Source organism: Camelina sativa, chromosome 11 (genome assembly GCF_030686135.1).
Source record: "Camelina sativa cultivar CO46 ecotype springtype chromosome 11, ASM3068613v1".
Taxonomy (NCBI): domain Eukaryota; kingdom Viridiplantae; phylum Streptophyta; class Magnoliopsida; order Brassicales; family Brassicaceae; genus Camelina; species Camelina sativa.
Genome location: NC_141890.1, coordinates 46391021 through 46407050, shown reverse-complemented (window position 1 = coordinate 46407050; position 16030 = coordinate 46391021). Strand labels below are relative to the sequence as shown.

The window sequence follows — 16030 nt, the reverse complement described above, 5'->3', positions numbered from 1 at the left end:
GGGTACTTAGAAAACATAAGGGTATTGATGAATAAACTTTTGATTGCAAGGGTATTATAGAGTTTGGTCCAAAGAAAAGACTCTCACACACGCACACTTATTACATGTTGAAGAGGTTCTATATAACTCCACAGCTTCTTCATTTGTAGAATTCAGACTCAAAGCAAAAGACAAAAGAAGATGGCGTTAGAAACTGGGTTTCCTCCATTTCCAGATTTCCTCAAGATCTTCAACTCCCATGAACATTCTCGACGTTTGGTAAGTTACCATCTTTCTCTCTCTCTCCTTGTTTATCTTCTCCAAAATTACATGTCTTGTTTGATTGTAGAATGATATAAGATTATTCTTGAATGGTTTGTTTGTGTTCATGCTACGTTAGTTACTGACAAAAAAAAATTAAATTTTGCCATCTTTGTTTGCTCTACAACTTGAAATATTGATTCCTCTACTCTTTGTCTTCTCTTAGCTCTGTTTCTGTTTAACTTTCTAGCTTGAATCCTCTGTTTTCTATAGTTTGATTCATGTACTCTAGCCTAGATCTTCCTGGATTCATCTGTTTCTGACTATTAGAGTTCGGTTCTGTTCTGTTCTTGATTTCTAAGAGTCTAGTCCTGTTTTCTAGGTTTTGGTCCTGTTCCTGGTCTGTGGTCTCTTAGGTTTTGCTATGTTCAGCTCCAAATCTGATTCCTCTGTTCTTGATGTCTCGTTGTCACTTAGTGGAATGTTTCACCGACGTACGTTATTGTCTTTTTGTAGGTAATCCCAAGAGGCTACAAACAGTACTATCCAAACCCTCTTCCTCAGATCGCTGTTCTTAAAAGGGCCGAAGGAAACTTTTGGACTGCCAGATGGACGATAAGCCAAGAGGAGACTATTAGTTTCCAAGAAGGTTGGGAAAAGTTTGTTAGAGACAATGGTCTCATTGACAGAGACTTCCTCTTGTTCACTTATGATGGTTCTCGGAGCTTTTGGGTTCGCATCCACCGAGATGGCCTTCCTCTGGAGCCAAGCTGTCCCATCAAGATACAAGAAATATCGGATGATGAGGATGAGACAGTTGGTGATGGTGATGGCCGTGACCATCATATGGAAGAAGGAGATAGCCATGAGAACACGATCGTTTCTCTTTCTCTGGGAAGCAGCGACGATATTAATGGTGATAATGAAGATGATGATGATGATTATGATGATGATGAAGATACAGCGACTTGTGTAGTTAACAAAGCTAGTGGAAGCTGTTCCAAGAAAGGTAAAGCAACTTGTCTAATATTTTTTTTTCTTTTTCATCAAAATGTATTGATTCTAAAAATACATTTTTTTTGTGTGATCTTCAGCAAGAAGGGTGAAAAAGATTCGTGCTACTTCCCTTGCTGATTCTGTTAAGGTGCAAATGTATCTTGAAAATCCTAAAAACCCGTTCTTTATTTCAACTTCATCGTGTTCAAGGCGTGTCTTGGTAAAAGCTTTATTTGAGTACTCTTTTAAGATCTTTCTTGTGTGACAAAATTTAACTATCCACTTAATAAGGTGTCTTGATTTGTTGAATGTTTGGTTGATCGTAGGTAATTTCTATGCAGGCAATAAAAGACTTTAACCTGAAGTTTCAGAACAGAATCAATCTCGTCGATGATTTCGGGTTGTTAAAGAGAAAGGTTGGGAAATGGAAAGATCGTGTTGTGGTATACAAGTGGGATGAAATGTACAACAGGAACAAAACAAAGCCGGGAGACATAATCATATGTGAGATTCTGCGTGAAGGAGATGTTGTTCGCACCATCAAAGTGCACTTCGTGAAGAACTGAGAAGTGAAGTTTATGTATCGTTTTATGGATATGTTGAAACCTTTGTCTCTAGCCTCCAGGCTCTTGTTGAAGTTGTGAACTTGGGATCTTGTTCTTTTATCTCTCGGTTTTATAGTTAGAGCAAGATTATCGGTAGATTCATATTAGGAGGATCTTAAACACTGTTTGATTTTTTTATGAATTAATTGTGTATTGTTTTGAATATAAGAACCTATGATCTCTTAGTTAAAAATTTTTCTTCCAATGGTAGGTTATAATTTTGGGTCTCTTATTTTTTAAAATATTGTTTTTTGAAATTTAAAAATTTTAAATAGAATAGAAGTAGTATAAATGTTTAAACATTTAAGATTTTATAAAAAAAGGAAAATATTACATTTTGTTGTGTTACCAAATGAAGGAGAATCATATCACATTTAGATGCAAACCATGAGATGACACCAGTGAAGTCATAGCTCCTTTGCATCCTTTGTGTCTACAAGAGTAATTTGGTCCAAGACCTACAACACAAACAGGAAGACAAGGCTCACATAAACCAACAGAGAGAATAATCAAAAAGAGACAATGGATCAATGCTTAATTACTCACGGGATGCGGCATTTGTGAACACTTAAACTTTGAGAGGAAAGCACCTCTAAAACTTGTTAGTCCGTTAAATGGCATGTCAGCTTGAACAGCCATGGTATTTCCAGGTATGGTTCGTTCATCTGGACCACTCTATAAGAAAATCAAATCATAAGAGTTAACTTAAATGAATACATCAAGTAACTAACTAGTAATCGCTATTAGTCTACAAATCAACAAAAAAAAAAGTATTAAGAGAACAAACTGAGAATCAAACTACATGGTGACATTGGATATAATTTTTATAACGGAACAAATAAAACCCCACAACACAACTGCTTCTGAAATGGTAAGGATAACATAACGTTCACTCACCAGTACAGGGGATGCAAAATCGTTGAAACGATATGTGACTTCCAAAGCTGCAGAACAATAAGTGAAAGCAAATATTAGATCAAAATTCATATCTAACATCTAGCAAAGCTGCAGAACAATAAGTGAAACAACACTGACCTATCATCTCAATTCCACACATAGATCATGCAATTGCATAAGCCAAGAGATTGATGAGCAAGAATACATTCCCTAGCTCCTCTAGCTTTTTTGGTTCATGCTTCCCTTCATATTCTGCAGAATGCTCATAAAGCTCTTGCACCTATACACAACACAACACATAAAGTTCAAACTGGTAAAACAGATAAAGTTCACATCAACACAACACAACACCTATACACTACACAACACATAAAGTTCAAACTGGTACAACACATAAAGTTCACATCAACACAACACAACACACACTTTTTTTTCATTTCAATAAGTAATTGTAGATCCTTCTCTAAATTGGTAAAAAAGTTTAAATTCTTTTTAAAACTCATGATCATAACCAAACTAAAGTTAAAACCGTGCAAATCCTGGAGGATATCGAGAAATTTTTACCTTCCGTATCTGCTAAAAAGACGTTCAAGATCCATTGTCAAGCTGCAAAATTTTCCACCATAATTATATCAGAGGCATATATACATATTAACACAAATCATAAAAAAACAATGAATCCCGAAAGATTAACATATTCATAAGCGATACAAGAAGAACAATTCGAGGGGAAATAATAGTAAATCCCTAATCAGATTACGCCGAAGAAACCTATTGAAGAAATCTAAAGAGGAGAAGAAGCACGAAACCAATTCAAATCCCAAAGTACAGATCGAATCAAAATACATCAGAACCCAGTTTTTTCATACCTGGAGATGGAGACGAAGAAGAAGAATGCGAATCGAAGTAACCCTTAGAATTTCGAAACAAAGGAAGTGAACCTTCTCCTTCGATTCCAAACACCTTCAAATTCCATCTTTTCTCGGTTCGGGACGATCAAAATCGAGCTTCCCAAAAAAAAATTTCTCCTTTGTATTTATTTTTTGGCCAACACAAAAACGACACGTAGCGTCGCTTAGAGCAATGATGAGTATACTATATAACAACCTCCCTTACCTTTTTTTCTTTTGTTCTGAATTGTTTTTTTCCTCCAAAACAATATGAACCCCTCTAAGAGACTACCGATGGAGAAGGTCTTAGCTCGTGAAGTTGTGAACTTGTGGTCTTTTAATTTTAAAGTTCTGTTGCATGTTTAATAGAACTGATGGTTATGGTCTTGACTCTAGACGATTCAAAGATAATTTAGAAACAGATCTTATTACAATTGACTCCAAACTAAACTACATTTCAAAATAGAGCAAGGTTGCCAAATATAAGATGACACCCTACAGTTTAACATAAGTAAGTTTACATACTCCTTCTTGGTTTATTTGTTGGGCTATCTCCAGGCCCATTTTTCCATATTAATGGTTAGCTTTTCTTTCCTCAATTATGCCTTTTGATTTGAACCCATGAGTTGCAGTCAACAAAGTATTTGGTAATAAAGTGAAATTTATGTTTATCATATATAAATAGTTTCACCATCTTGTGTATTTTGTATATCAATATTACATAATCTTATCAAATTTTTTTTTTTTTTTTTTTTTTTTATATAAGATTGGTGCCCTTGGATTATCCCCAAGTGTAACTGTACAAGTGGTTTGAACTAGAAGACAGCTTACTCTTCTTCTATACAAGAAGTTGAGTTGTCCAAATCAAACACGTCAATTTAAATTAAATAGCAAATCCTCCAAATTTTCTTACAAGTTGCCATCTCTCTCAACATTTATTGAGCATGCAATATTTAATAATCTCAACAATCTCATGCATTCGATAATCAAATCTACCCTAATCGATCAAAGTTTAATTGTACAATCTATATAAATTTGTATTCGGTCAAAGTCAATTTTAGACTAAAAAGTAAATCAAAAGGAGGAGACAGCAGAATAAGGAAAAAGGTTCTGTTTAGTAGTATTATGATTATCTAACCACTCTAATATTAAAGTACTAATCACCCATACAACAGTCTTTTTCACTTTTATCTGGACGCAAACAAACAATTAACAACCATATAATGTACGTTAGATCATAGTATATTTTAATAAAAAGTATATAAAATCTGTGAGACTTTTTTGCGTCATACCTTTTTGTAGTTGTAACAGTTAAGCTCTAAGGATAAAGTATTAATTTAATACTACTAGCGAGTATTAATTTATTAGAATTAACAAAAAAGAAAACAAAGTTTTTGAGGAAAAGGTCAATAATGCAACAATAATAATTGAAGATATATATAGTATATAATTAAATGACGACACACATGCAATGTTCATCATCCAGTGAACCAAAACTTTGTTTTTAATTTAATATATAGTTTGGTATCTTTTTCAACTTTTCAAGTGTGTTATCTTTCTGTTTTTGGAAACTTTTTGATTGCCTTTTTCTTTCCATTTTTGTCTTTTTTCTCTTACATTTTTCCGTTTTGTATAGGAAAGATGCAAGAATAAACTAAGCAATTACAGATTTTTTACACACTTCTTAAATCGAGAAATCAAATGGTCCCATTGACATAAACGACGACTAACGAAAATGCAAATGTTTCACGCATCTATCTTTTACTACTTCTTTAGATTAATTTTGTAACTGAGAAAGAAAATAATAAATACTTTTAAACTTTATTAATCTTTCATTATTTATCTATCAAATAAATATATCTATAATTGCTACATAAATCACCCCTCCCGTTTTACCCGTACATAAACATAAGATAAAACAAAACTAAGACTGTGGAGTAAAAAAAAAACAAAAAGAACTATAAACACCTTTCTTTCTTTCCTTTTTTACTGTTTTTACCCCTAACTGTTTTCCCTTTTTCCCACCCGCCAAAACCAGTTGAGACATATTTACATCCCTGCCCTTCCACAGTCTAATGCAACAGCAAAAACTCCATCTCTGTTCTCAAACTCATTCATACTGCCAATGTAATACTTGTCGGCAGTAAATCACCGGCGTTACGTTCACTGGAATCTTCATCTAGCTCCAGTCGAGCTACTGTACGGTCACCGTAAGTACCAGAAGACGACACTCGAGCCTTGAGCTGGCTCAACACCGGAACAATCGCCTTTTCTATCCATTCCTCTAGCTCTGTCTGGCCTAACCACACTCCGCTCAAGATTCTCTGAAGCGCCTCGTCCTCCACCTCTATCGATAACGATTCGCCCACGGTTGTAGCGAATCTCTCGGATAATGTTTCTGTGATTCTCCGTCTCACAGCTCCGAAATCAACCGCTCGGAATGCTACCGCATCGTCTACACGGCTGACCAAATCATGGAACGCAAAAGGAACGCACTGCAGCGACAGCTTTCCACTAAAGCCTTGCTCTTCTTGGTCATTATCTGTTGTTAGATCGCTTGTGTTATGAGAACCATCATCCGTATCAGCGGCTTGGTTCAAATCGAAAGATAAACCCGAACCATGTTCTTTCTTCGGTTTCGTCACCCTCTCCTCGTCGTTACACAGCCAACTCGCTCGTCGTTTCCCAAACTTCTCCCGCATGCACAACCTCAAACGCCAGCTTTCACTCGCCAAATCCCTTAGTTTTGCTTCATTGTTGATATGTCTATATTTTGTCTCTCCTTAGCCTATTTTTATCATGCATTTAGCTAGGATAACTCATTGGTTTGCATCGTTTTCTAGTTTTTTCTATACACTTTGCACGTCTAGGTAGCTCTTGCATCATCCTTGCATACATTGTGCATTTTGGAGTATTTCAGGTATTTAGGAAACGTTGGAAGCTATTCTCGTCCGAGCCATGGTCACCATCTTCATTCTCGTCCGAGCCATGGTCACCATCTTCATTCTCGTCCGAGCCATGGTCACCATCTTCGTTTCGTCCGAGCCATGGTCACCATCTTCATTCTCGTCCGAGCCATGGTCACCATCTTCGTTTCGTCCGAGCCATGGTCACCATCTTCATTCTCGTCCGAGCCATGGTCACCATCTTCATTCTCGTCCGAGCCATGGTCACCATCTCCGTCTCGTCCGAGCCATTGTCACCATCTCCGTTCCGTCCGAGCTATCCGTCCAAGCCATGCTCCTCAGCCTTCCATCCGAGCTATGATGACATTGGATTCCATTCGACGCACATGGACTTGATCGCACATGTCGGGAAGAAAGACGTTTGGTTTCACATGCTTCAGGAGATTACCGAACCGACGCTTTACCTTGTCGTTTTAAGTTTTAGGGCTTTCCATGTTGGACTACTATATATACATTTTGTTAAGTCTTTGCGGAGACATCTTATCTTTTAATCTCGTTTTCGTTCCCAGAAGGTTTTTAACCTAGCATCCAAAACACGTTCTCAGACTTGTATTCCGATATCGTTGAGATTTATTGAGATTTTCCATTTGATTCCTTCTACAAAGTTGTTAATCTTATTTTTATCTATCTTATTATGCTTGATTCAATGATTTCTGTGTTTGCATCCTTGACTATGATTTTCGGATCTGAGTAGTGTGGTAGTTCCTGAGGATGGGATAGATTAGGTGGAGGATCTTAGGATGTAGAGTGTTTAAGCTTTGATTGTAAAATTCCCTTCTGGACTAGAGTTAGAATTACTTGTTTCTCTCTGATCAATTGGAACTAGGTTCGAGACATTTCCGCACCCAAAAGGTGTTTGATGAAATGTCTGACCAACTAGTGCCAGAGACTTACGTTCCTAGCCTAAGAGATTAGTTGTCTAGGATGTTTGTTGACACGAATGAACTTGTCTGTCATGCCTGCTCGACCACGTTTCTCTAGCGAGAGCTAGGTATGGAAGTGGTTGCGTCTGAGTAGCTTTTGCCAAGAGATTGGATTAGCTAAGTTGTGATGTTCATTGTTTAGGGATACTTTGCTTATGGTATGTTAAACACTCCTTAGACTAGAATACTCCACCGACATCAATTACCCCATCCTTAGGACTTCTTTCTTTCTGATTTTATTACATTCTTGGAACTGTTTCGTTTGTTCATGCTTAGAATCGTTTGCGTTTTTATTCACTTTCGCTTCTTGTCATGCATTCTTGTTTCTTGTTCTGTGACTCATTTCCATTTCGCATTTTGATCATTCTAGGACTCTTAGATAAAAACACTCTTTGAATTGGCTTAACTTGTGATTCCTTGATTGCATCTTGATTGCTAGCAACATCCCATTTGGATTGACACCTTAAATACTACAACACTTAAGGTTAATTGAACCTGCTAGGAGACACAAAAATCTTAGTATCAATTTGGCGCCGTTGCCATTTGGGATTCGTATTGTTACATTTGAGATTTCAAGTTTTGCAAGATTAAGTTCTGTTACACTTATCATTCTGAGTACTGACTTGTTTTGGTTGTTTGCTTGTTTGTTTTGCATCTCAGGAACCTGTTGATTGCAACCTTGCATGCACACCAGATCAAGAGGGCATCAGAATCTCCTTCCTGTGATCGACGAAATCAACCGGTTGCAACGCCCACGACAAGCTCGTCAACCCGTTGAGCATCTCGCACACGTCACTATGGACCAACAGCATGAACCACATCAGGGACCGCGAAACATTGGTGCTGGGGATGCACCGAACACTCACACTCAACGTGCTGGAATCGTCCCTCCCGCCGTGCCGAACAACAACTTCGAGATCAAAAGTGGTCTGATTACCATGATCCAAGGAAACAAGTTTCACGGGTTGCCTATGGAGGATCCACTCGACCACTTGGACGAGTTCGACCGTCTTTGTGGTCTCACCAAGATCAACGGCGTGAGTGAGGATGGTTACAAGTTGCGCCTCTTCCCTTTCTCCCTGGGAGACAAGGCTCATCAATGGGAGAAAAACCTTTCCAAGGGCTCAATCACCACCTGGGATGGCTGCAAGAAGGCATTCTTGGCCAAGTTTTTCTCTAACTCCAGAACGGCACGTCTCAGGAATGAGATTTCCAGTTTCACTCAGAGGAGCTCAGAATCATTCTGTGAAGCCTGGGAGCGTTTCAAGGGTTACCACAGCCAGTGTCCACACCATGGTTTCAGCAACGAGTCACTGCTGAGCACTCTATACCGTGGTGTACTTCCAAAAATCCGCATGCTGCTTGACACTGCTTCCAACGGTAATTTCTTGAACAAAGAGGTTGAGGAAGGATGGCAATTGGTTGAGAATCTCGCCCAGTCAGACGGCAACTACAATGAGGATTATGACCGCACATTTCGCGGCGACGCTGGGTCTGAAGAGAAGTACAAGAAGGACCTCAAGAATGTAAATGAGAAGCTTGACCGTATCTTGCTGAGCCAGCAGAGGAGCGTCCACTTCGTCTCTGAGGACGACCCTTTCCAAGTTCCAGATGGGGAGGGTGAGCAGAGTGAAGAGATCAGCTATGTTCAGAATCAGGGTGGCTACAACAAAGGTTACAACCCCTACAAGACGAATCCCAATTTGTCTTACCGAAGTACCAATGTTGCTAATCCACAAGATCAGGTGTACCCTCCTCAACAACAACAGCAAGGGCAACAAAAACCTTTTGTGCCTTACAATCCGGGATTCGCTCCAAAACAACAGTTCCAGCAGGGTTACCAAGCTCCCTCGGGACCACCGCCAGGATTCCGCCCTCAACCAGTTCAGCCTACACCAACCCCAGATCAAGAACTGAAGCATATGATGCAACAAATTCTTCAGGGTCAAGCTAGCGGTTCCATGGATACTGCAAAGAAGTTCGCTGACCTAAGTCAGCGGATGGAATGTTCCTACAATGATCTGACCGTCAAATTCGAAACTCTGAATTCGAAGATAAGGTACATGGAGGGCCAATCGGTTTCTACTTCTGCACCAAAGCCTGGCCAATTCCCAGGTAAAGCTGTTCAGAACCCCAAGGAGTTTGCCAATGCCATTACGCTAAGAAGTGGGAAAACATTGCCTCCCAGGCAAGGAGTACCAGACGTCACTGAGGACAGTGCGGAATTAGATGGGGAGGATTTTGGTCAGGATGACACTCAGATGGAGAACCCCGTCGAGGCAGTCAAAGATCCAATCGAGCCAGTGAAGCAATCCGAGCCTGAAGCTGTTAAGGAGCCTGCTGTTCCTGAAGACAGACCTGCGAAGTTCATCCCTCCACCGTACAAGCCTCCTCTACCATTTCCAGTGAGGTTCAAGAAGCAGCTTACTGAGAAGTACAAAGCCTTGTTCGAAAAGCAAGTCAAGGAGATTGAGTTGAGAATGCCATTGCTAGATGCATTCGCACTTGTTCCTCACTACCAGAAATTCCTCAAGGACTTGGTGATGGAGAGATCAAAAGAAGTTCAAGGCATGGTGGTACTAAGTCTTGAGTGCAGTGCAATCATCCAGAAGAAGGTTGTACCCAAGAAGCTCAAAGATCCTGGATCATTCACTCTTCCCTGCTCCATTGGACCCATGTCTTTTGAGAGGTGCTTATGTGATCTTGGCGCTTCAGTGAATCTGATGCCATTCTCTGTGGCTAAGAGGTTGGGTTTCACAAGGTTTAAGGGATGCGACATCTCCCTCATCCTTGCAGATAGATCAGTGAGACTTCCACATGGTATCTTAGAGGACTTACCTGTCAGGATCAGAGACGTGGAAGTACCAACTGACTTCGTGGTTCTGGAGATGGATGAAGAACCTAAAGATCCTCTGATTTTAGGAAGACCGTTCCTAGCGACTGCTGGAGCCATCATTGATGTCAGAAATGGCAAGATTGATCTTAATCTGGGCGATGACTTCATCATGAAGTTTGATATCAAGGATACTTTGAAGAAGCCAACAATAGGAGGACAAGTCTTCTATATTGAAGAGATGGATAAGTTGGCTGATGAGCTGTTGGAGGAACTAGCTGAGGAGGATCATCTCAAAACTGCTCTAACCAAGGATGGAGAAGAAGGGTTCCTGCATGGGGAGACAACTTGTTACAAGAATATGCTAGATTCCCACAGAGAAACGGATGGATCAGAGGAATTCGAGCAGATATCTGACGCAAAGGAGGTACGTGCAGTTGAGACAGAGAGTTCAGAACGTGATATCTCCCACTCGACCGCGATCATTCCAGACTCCCGTGCTGATGACTGGTCAGAACTGAAAGCTCCGAAGGTAGAACTCAAAACTCTCCCTTCCGGACTCAGGTACGTTTTTCTGGGAACCAATTCTACTTATCCTGTCATAGTGAATGCTAGGTTGAGTGATGATGAATTGGGGTTGCTAGTCACTGAGCTAAAAAAGTTTAGAAAGGCCATAGGTTATTCTTTAGATGATATCAAAGGAATCTCACCTAGTCTTTGCACACATAGGATCAATCTTGAAAATGAGTCTTATGCTAGTATTGAACCCCAAAGAAGATTGAACCCTAATCTGAAAGAAGTAGTAAAGAAAGAAATCCTAAAACTGCTTGATGCTGGAGTTATCTATCCTATCTCTGATAGTACTTGGGTATCTCCAGTGCACTGTGTACCTAAGAAGGGAGGCATAACTGTGATCAAAAACGACAAAAATGAGTTAATCCCAACTAGAACCATCACAGGACATAGGATGTGTATAGATTATAGGAAGTTGAATGCTGTATCTAGGAAAGATCATTTTCCTTTGCCTTTCATTGATCAAATGTTGGAAAGACTAGCTAGTCATCCCTATTATTGTTTCCTTGATGGGTATAGTGGATTCTTCCAAATCCCTATTCACCCAAATGATCAGGAAAAGACAACCTTTACTTGTCCCTATGGCACATTTGCCTACAGACGCATGCCATTTGGTTTGTGCAATGCTCCTGCCACCTTTCAGAGGTGCATGACTTCAATTTTCTCGGATTTAATTGAGGAGTCGGTGGAAGTGTTTATGGACGACTTCTCTGTATACGGTTCCACTTTCTCCTCCTGTTTGTTAAATTTGTGCAGGGTATTGACGCGATGTGAGGAGACGAACCTGGTGCTGAACTGGGAGAAGTGCCATTTCATGGTTGAAGAAGGGATTGTTCTGGGACACAAAATTTCTGAGAAAGGGATTGAGGTTGACAAAGCTAAGATTGAGGTCATGGTTCAGCTTCAACAGCCTAAGACAGTGAAGGACATCAGGAGTTTTCTGGGACATGCTGGGTTTTACAGGAGATTCATCAAGGACTTCTCAAAAATTGCAAGACCTTTGACAAGGTTGTTGTGCAAGGAGGTTGAGTTCGAATTTGATGCAGCATGTTTGGAAGCTTTCAGCAAGATCAAGGAGGCCTTGGTTTCAGCACCCATAGTGCAAGCTCCGAATTGGGATCATCCTTTTGAGATCATGTGTGATGCTTCAGACTTTGCAGTTGGAGCAGTTCTGGGACAGCGTATTGACAAGAAGCTTCATGTCATCTACTACGCAAGTCGCACCTTGGACGAGACCCAGGGAAGGTATGCTACCACAGAGAAGGAACTCCTAGCAGTTGTGTTTGCATTCGAGAAATTCAGGAGTTATCTTGTAGGTTCGAAGGTCATTGTGTATACCGATCATGCCGCTCTGAGACACATCTACTCGAAGAAGGATACCAAACCGAGACTGCTGAGATGGATCCTGCTTGAGGAACAACTTCTGGTAGCCCAGGTTTGTGAGCGGATGCATGACACAGGGGTTGAGAACCTCAAAATCAGATGCATGGCAATCACTTCTGAGACTGCACCCTGGTATGCAGATGTTGTGAATTACAAGGTATGTGGAGAAGTTCCTGATGACATGGATCCATACAGGAAGAAGAAGCTTTTCAGAGAGGTCAACCACTACTTCTGGGATGAACCCTATCTGTACAAGAGAGGTTCTGACGGTCTGTTCAGAAGATGCATAGCAGAAGGGGAAGTGCAGGGAGTGCTTGAGCATTGTCACGGTTCCGTCTACGGAGGTCATTTCGCCACATTCAAGACAGCTCAGAAGGTTCTCCAAGCAGGTCTCTGGTGGCCAACCTTGTTCAAAGACGCTCACAACTTCATCACCAAGTGTGACGCTTGTCAGAGGATGGGCAACATCACAAGGAGAAACGAGATGCCCCAAAATCCAATCCTGGAAGTGGAGATATTTGACGTCTGGGGGATAGACTTCATGGGTCCTTTCAACCCCCCATCTAATGGGAATGTCTATATCTTGGTGGCAGTTGATTATGTTTCTAAGTGGGTCGAAGCCATAGCCAGCCCCACCAATGATCACAAGGTTGTTCTGAAGCTGTTCAAAAGTATAATCTTTCCAAGGTATGGGATACCTAGAGCGGTGATCAGTGATGGTGGAACTCACTTCGTCAACAAAGTTTTTGAGAGCATGCTGAGAAAGTATGGGGTCAAGCACAAAGTGTCTACTGCGTATCACCCTCAGACCAGCGGTCAGGTTGAAGTTTCGAACAAACAGATCAAGGGTATCTTGTCAAGAATTGTTGGAGTCTCGAAGAAAGATTGGTCTGTCAAGTTGGACGAGACTCTCTGGGCATACAGAACAGCGTTCAAGACGCCAATAGGCAGAACACCGTTTCAGTTGGTATATGGTAAAGCATGTCATCTCCCTGTGGAGGTTGAGTACAAGGCACTTTGGGCAATCAAGCTGCTGAACTTGGATATTGACACAGCTCAGGCTAAGAGAACTCTTGACATCCATGAGTTGGAAGAAATAAGACTTGATGCTTATGAGAGTTCCAAGATTTACAAGGAGAGGACAAAGAATTTTCATGACAAGAAGATTATTGTCAAGGAGCTCAAAGCTGGAGATCAGGTTTTGCTGTTCAATTCCAGACTTAAGTTATTTCCTGGAAAGCTTAAGTCTAGGTGGTCTGGACCATTTACAGTCAAAGACGTTTTGTCATTTGGAGCTATCACTCTTCTGAACAAGGATGGCAGCGAATTCACTGTAAACGGCCAAAGAGTAAAAAAATATTTAGCTGATCAAGTCCGCCCAAAGGGGTTTTCTGTACTCCTCCATGAACCCCAAAAAGCATAAAAAGCTGAAAAGTCAAGCTAGAGACTTTAAACAAGCTCACTTGGGAGGAAGTCCCAAAGGTATCACTGTAAATATTTTTAGGATTCTTGTGTTTTTAATTTTTGTTTTTGGTTTTCTGTGTTCAGGAATCTACAGAAGGGAGTGTGTGCAACAAAGATAGAGGATACAGAGAAAAACAGAGTGAAAAGGAGAGGGAGTGAAAAAAAAAAAAAAAAAAAAAAAAAAAAAAAAAAAAAAAAAACGAAAAAACGAAAAGAAAGCAACCCACTTGCATCTCCCTCTTTGTTGGCTTCCCCTCCCACGTGAACCTCTATTATCTTCAATCACCTCACTCCCCCCCTCTCTTGTTCCCTCACAACAAACACATCACTTTATGTCTTCTTTCTTCCCATCACTCCACCACTCTTCCTTCTTTTCTCCTCTTTAAATTCAACTCTCCCCTCCCTTCACTCTTCACCCCTACCAAACAAATACTCTCCTCAGGACCATTATTATTCCACTCCCTCATCACTCTTTGTTTACGTTCTCACTTTGTTCTATTACCTCTGCTCACTCTCCATCTTCGACCTGCTGCAGTTCACTCTCCATCTTCTCGCCGAAGCTCCACTCTCCCGTTCATCACCGCCGTCTCACCCCGCGCTTCCGTGAGGCATCAACCGAGCCACTGTCGCAATCTGCGTTTTGACCGAGCTACTGTTGCAATCTGCGTGTTGACCGAGCTACTGTCGCAATCTGCGTTTTGACCGAGCTACTGTCGCAATCTGCGTGTGTCTCGCGCCACACTCACTCTCATTGATTTTTTTTGCGATTTTTATTATTGCTCGGTCACTAACCTACTAATCTTTGATTTTGAGTTTGAATTGTTTCAGCTTTGCAATGTCTGACAATTTTTGGGATGAGATGTATGATAAGTATGGTTGTCAGGTTCCAGGACGTGTTGCTACTTCCAAGCCGCCTACGCAAGGCGCTGGGTCAAGCAGACCGGCCAAACCGCTCTCTAAGAGCAAGAGTCGCGGGAAGCGACCGGCACAAGCTTCACACTCAAAGGAGGACGGGAGCGATTATGAACAGGAGGAACCCGCTTTGCGCTCAACACCAGCTCCCAGAAAATCGGTCAAACGGAAGAGCACTGAGACGAAATTAACTCCCAAGGAATACTACGAGCTGTTCCAGCAGATGGAGTTTGAGGGAACAAGATATCCCCATGTTGAGACTATGCAGCAACTTGGGATTTGGGAGGATGTTCAGTATCTGTTTAGCCGGTGCCATCTGGGGGGAATCATGAACACACCAAAAAGCGGATACAGGGAGGAGACAATTCAGTTCCTCTGTACTCTGGAGACGCATCTGTATGCGGATGAGCCGGGAATGATGTCTGATGGAGGTCTGGGCTACATTACATTTCGCGTTCATGGCCAGTTCTACACTCTCAGTTTCAAAACTGTCGAAGAGATGTTTGGATTTCCCAGCGGAACAGGGACTACGCCGCAGTTCGATCGGGATGAGATATCCGCACTCTGGGCAACGATTGGGAGTGCACCCACATTCACCTCCTCGAAGACAAAAGCGCTGAACATGCGGAGCCCAGTGTTGCGTTACTTCCAGAAGGCGGTCACCAATGCATTTTACGCTAAAGAGATTAAAGGATACATGACGAATGGCGATCTAGAGATGATCGATTTGGCGCTTAAGGGACTCTCATTCACTGCCATGGATTGCACCGCGCTGCAAGGTGACATATCCAACGCTTCCGTCTCGCTCTACCTTATCAACCACATGCTGACATACAAGCATTGGGTCTCGCGACTAAGCCTCAACCACACTCCCGGAGTGATGTGCATGGGAGGCATCGTGACTTGGTTCCTTGAGGCTGCTGGCGTCCCCCTACACTCTGAGGCGCACCCACCACGTTGGATAGACCTCCGCTACCTGCGACAGCTACGCACTTTGGATTGGGGTTTGAGGCATGGAAGGTTGCTCTACAATTTTGTGCATCCTGCGGTCGGACCTTCGAGATTACTCCTCCCTTGCGTCGAGTTGACTACAATCTTAGGTGGAGAGCATATCGAGTTTATCCCTCCTACGACAATCTTATACAACTCTGAAGCTGAAGAGGATCATGTCGACGTTGTGGAAACACGCGCGGAGCCAATGGAAGAAGACACAGAGGACTACCGCCCAGAGGAGTACCGCCCGGAGCAATTCCACTTCGAGGAGTACTCGGATCCGAGAATGTCCAAGGGGGATCGAGCCGCTCATCATAGACTCAACCTGCTGCAACAATGGGGGAAAGCCAGAGAC

At 41.6% G+C, this 16030-nt stretch overlaps 3 protein-coding genes and 1 non-coding gene across 8 annotated transcripts; 2 read left to right on the top strand and 2 right to left on the bottom strand.

Annotated features, from left to right (window-relative positions):
• Positions 1–94: 94 nt before the first annotated feature.
• On the top strand, positions 95–2034 carry LOC104726334 (B3 domain-containing protein At5g57720-like). 2 transcript variants are annotated; one of them, XM_010445176.2, is made up of 4 exons: positions 95–258; positions 757–1249; positions 1335–1456; positions 1563–2034. In XM_010445176.2, exons 1-4 carry the CDS (start codon positions 181–183, stop codon positions 1800–1802), a joined length of 933 nt encoding a protein of 310 aa, XP_010443478.2. In that variant the 5' UTR covers positions 95–180; the 3' UTR covers positions 1803–2034. The 2 variants fall into 2 exon arrangements, with proteins under 2 accessions (XP_010443478.2, XP_010443479.2); XM_010445177.2 differs by having other exon boundaries at positions 110–258; positions 1578–2034.
• LOC104726333 (EH domain-containing protein 2-like) lies at positions 1679–4106 on the bottom strand. 4 transcript variants are annotated; one of them, XM_087471056.1, is made up of 7 exons: positions 3855–4106; positions 3608–3745; positions 3303–3344; positions 2877–3018; positions 2739–2785; positions 2388–2516; positions 1679–2299 (listed from the first exon to the last, which is right to left on the bottom strand). In XM_087471056.1, the coding sequence occupies exons 4-7, from the start codon at positions 2896–2898 to the stop codon at positions 2249–2251; spliced, it is 249 nt and encodes an 82-aa protein (XP_087327182.1). In that variant the 5' UTR covers positions 2899–3018; positions 3303–3344; positions 3608–3745; positions 3855–4106; the 3' UTR covers positions 1679–2248. The 4 variants fall into 4 exon arrangements, with proteins under 4 accessions (XP_087327182.1, XP_087327181.1, XP_087327184.1 ...); XM_087471058.1 differs by having other exon boundaries at positions 2062–2299; positions 2432–2516; positions 3855–4103; XM_087471055.1 differs by lacking the exon at positions 3855–4106 and having other exon boundaries at positions 3608–3811.
• A 4094-nt stretch (positions 4107–8200) lies between these two features.
• LOC147935501 (uncharacterized) lies at positions 8201–13988 on the top strand. The gene has a single exon (XM_087471049.1). It carries the CDS (start codon positions 8201–8203, stop codon positions 13727–13729), a length of 5529 nt encoding a protein of 1842 aa, XP_087327175.1. The 3' UTR covers positions 13730–13988.
• Positions 8711–8817, bottom strand: LOC147935502 (small nucleolar RNA R71). Its single transcript, XR_015573348.1, has one exon. It is a non-coding gene; the product is annotated as a small nucleolar RNA R71 (small nucleolar RNA).
• Positions 13989–16030: the final 2042 nt, after the last annotated feature.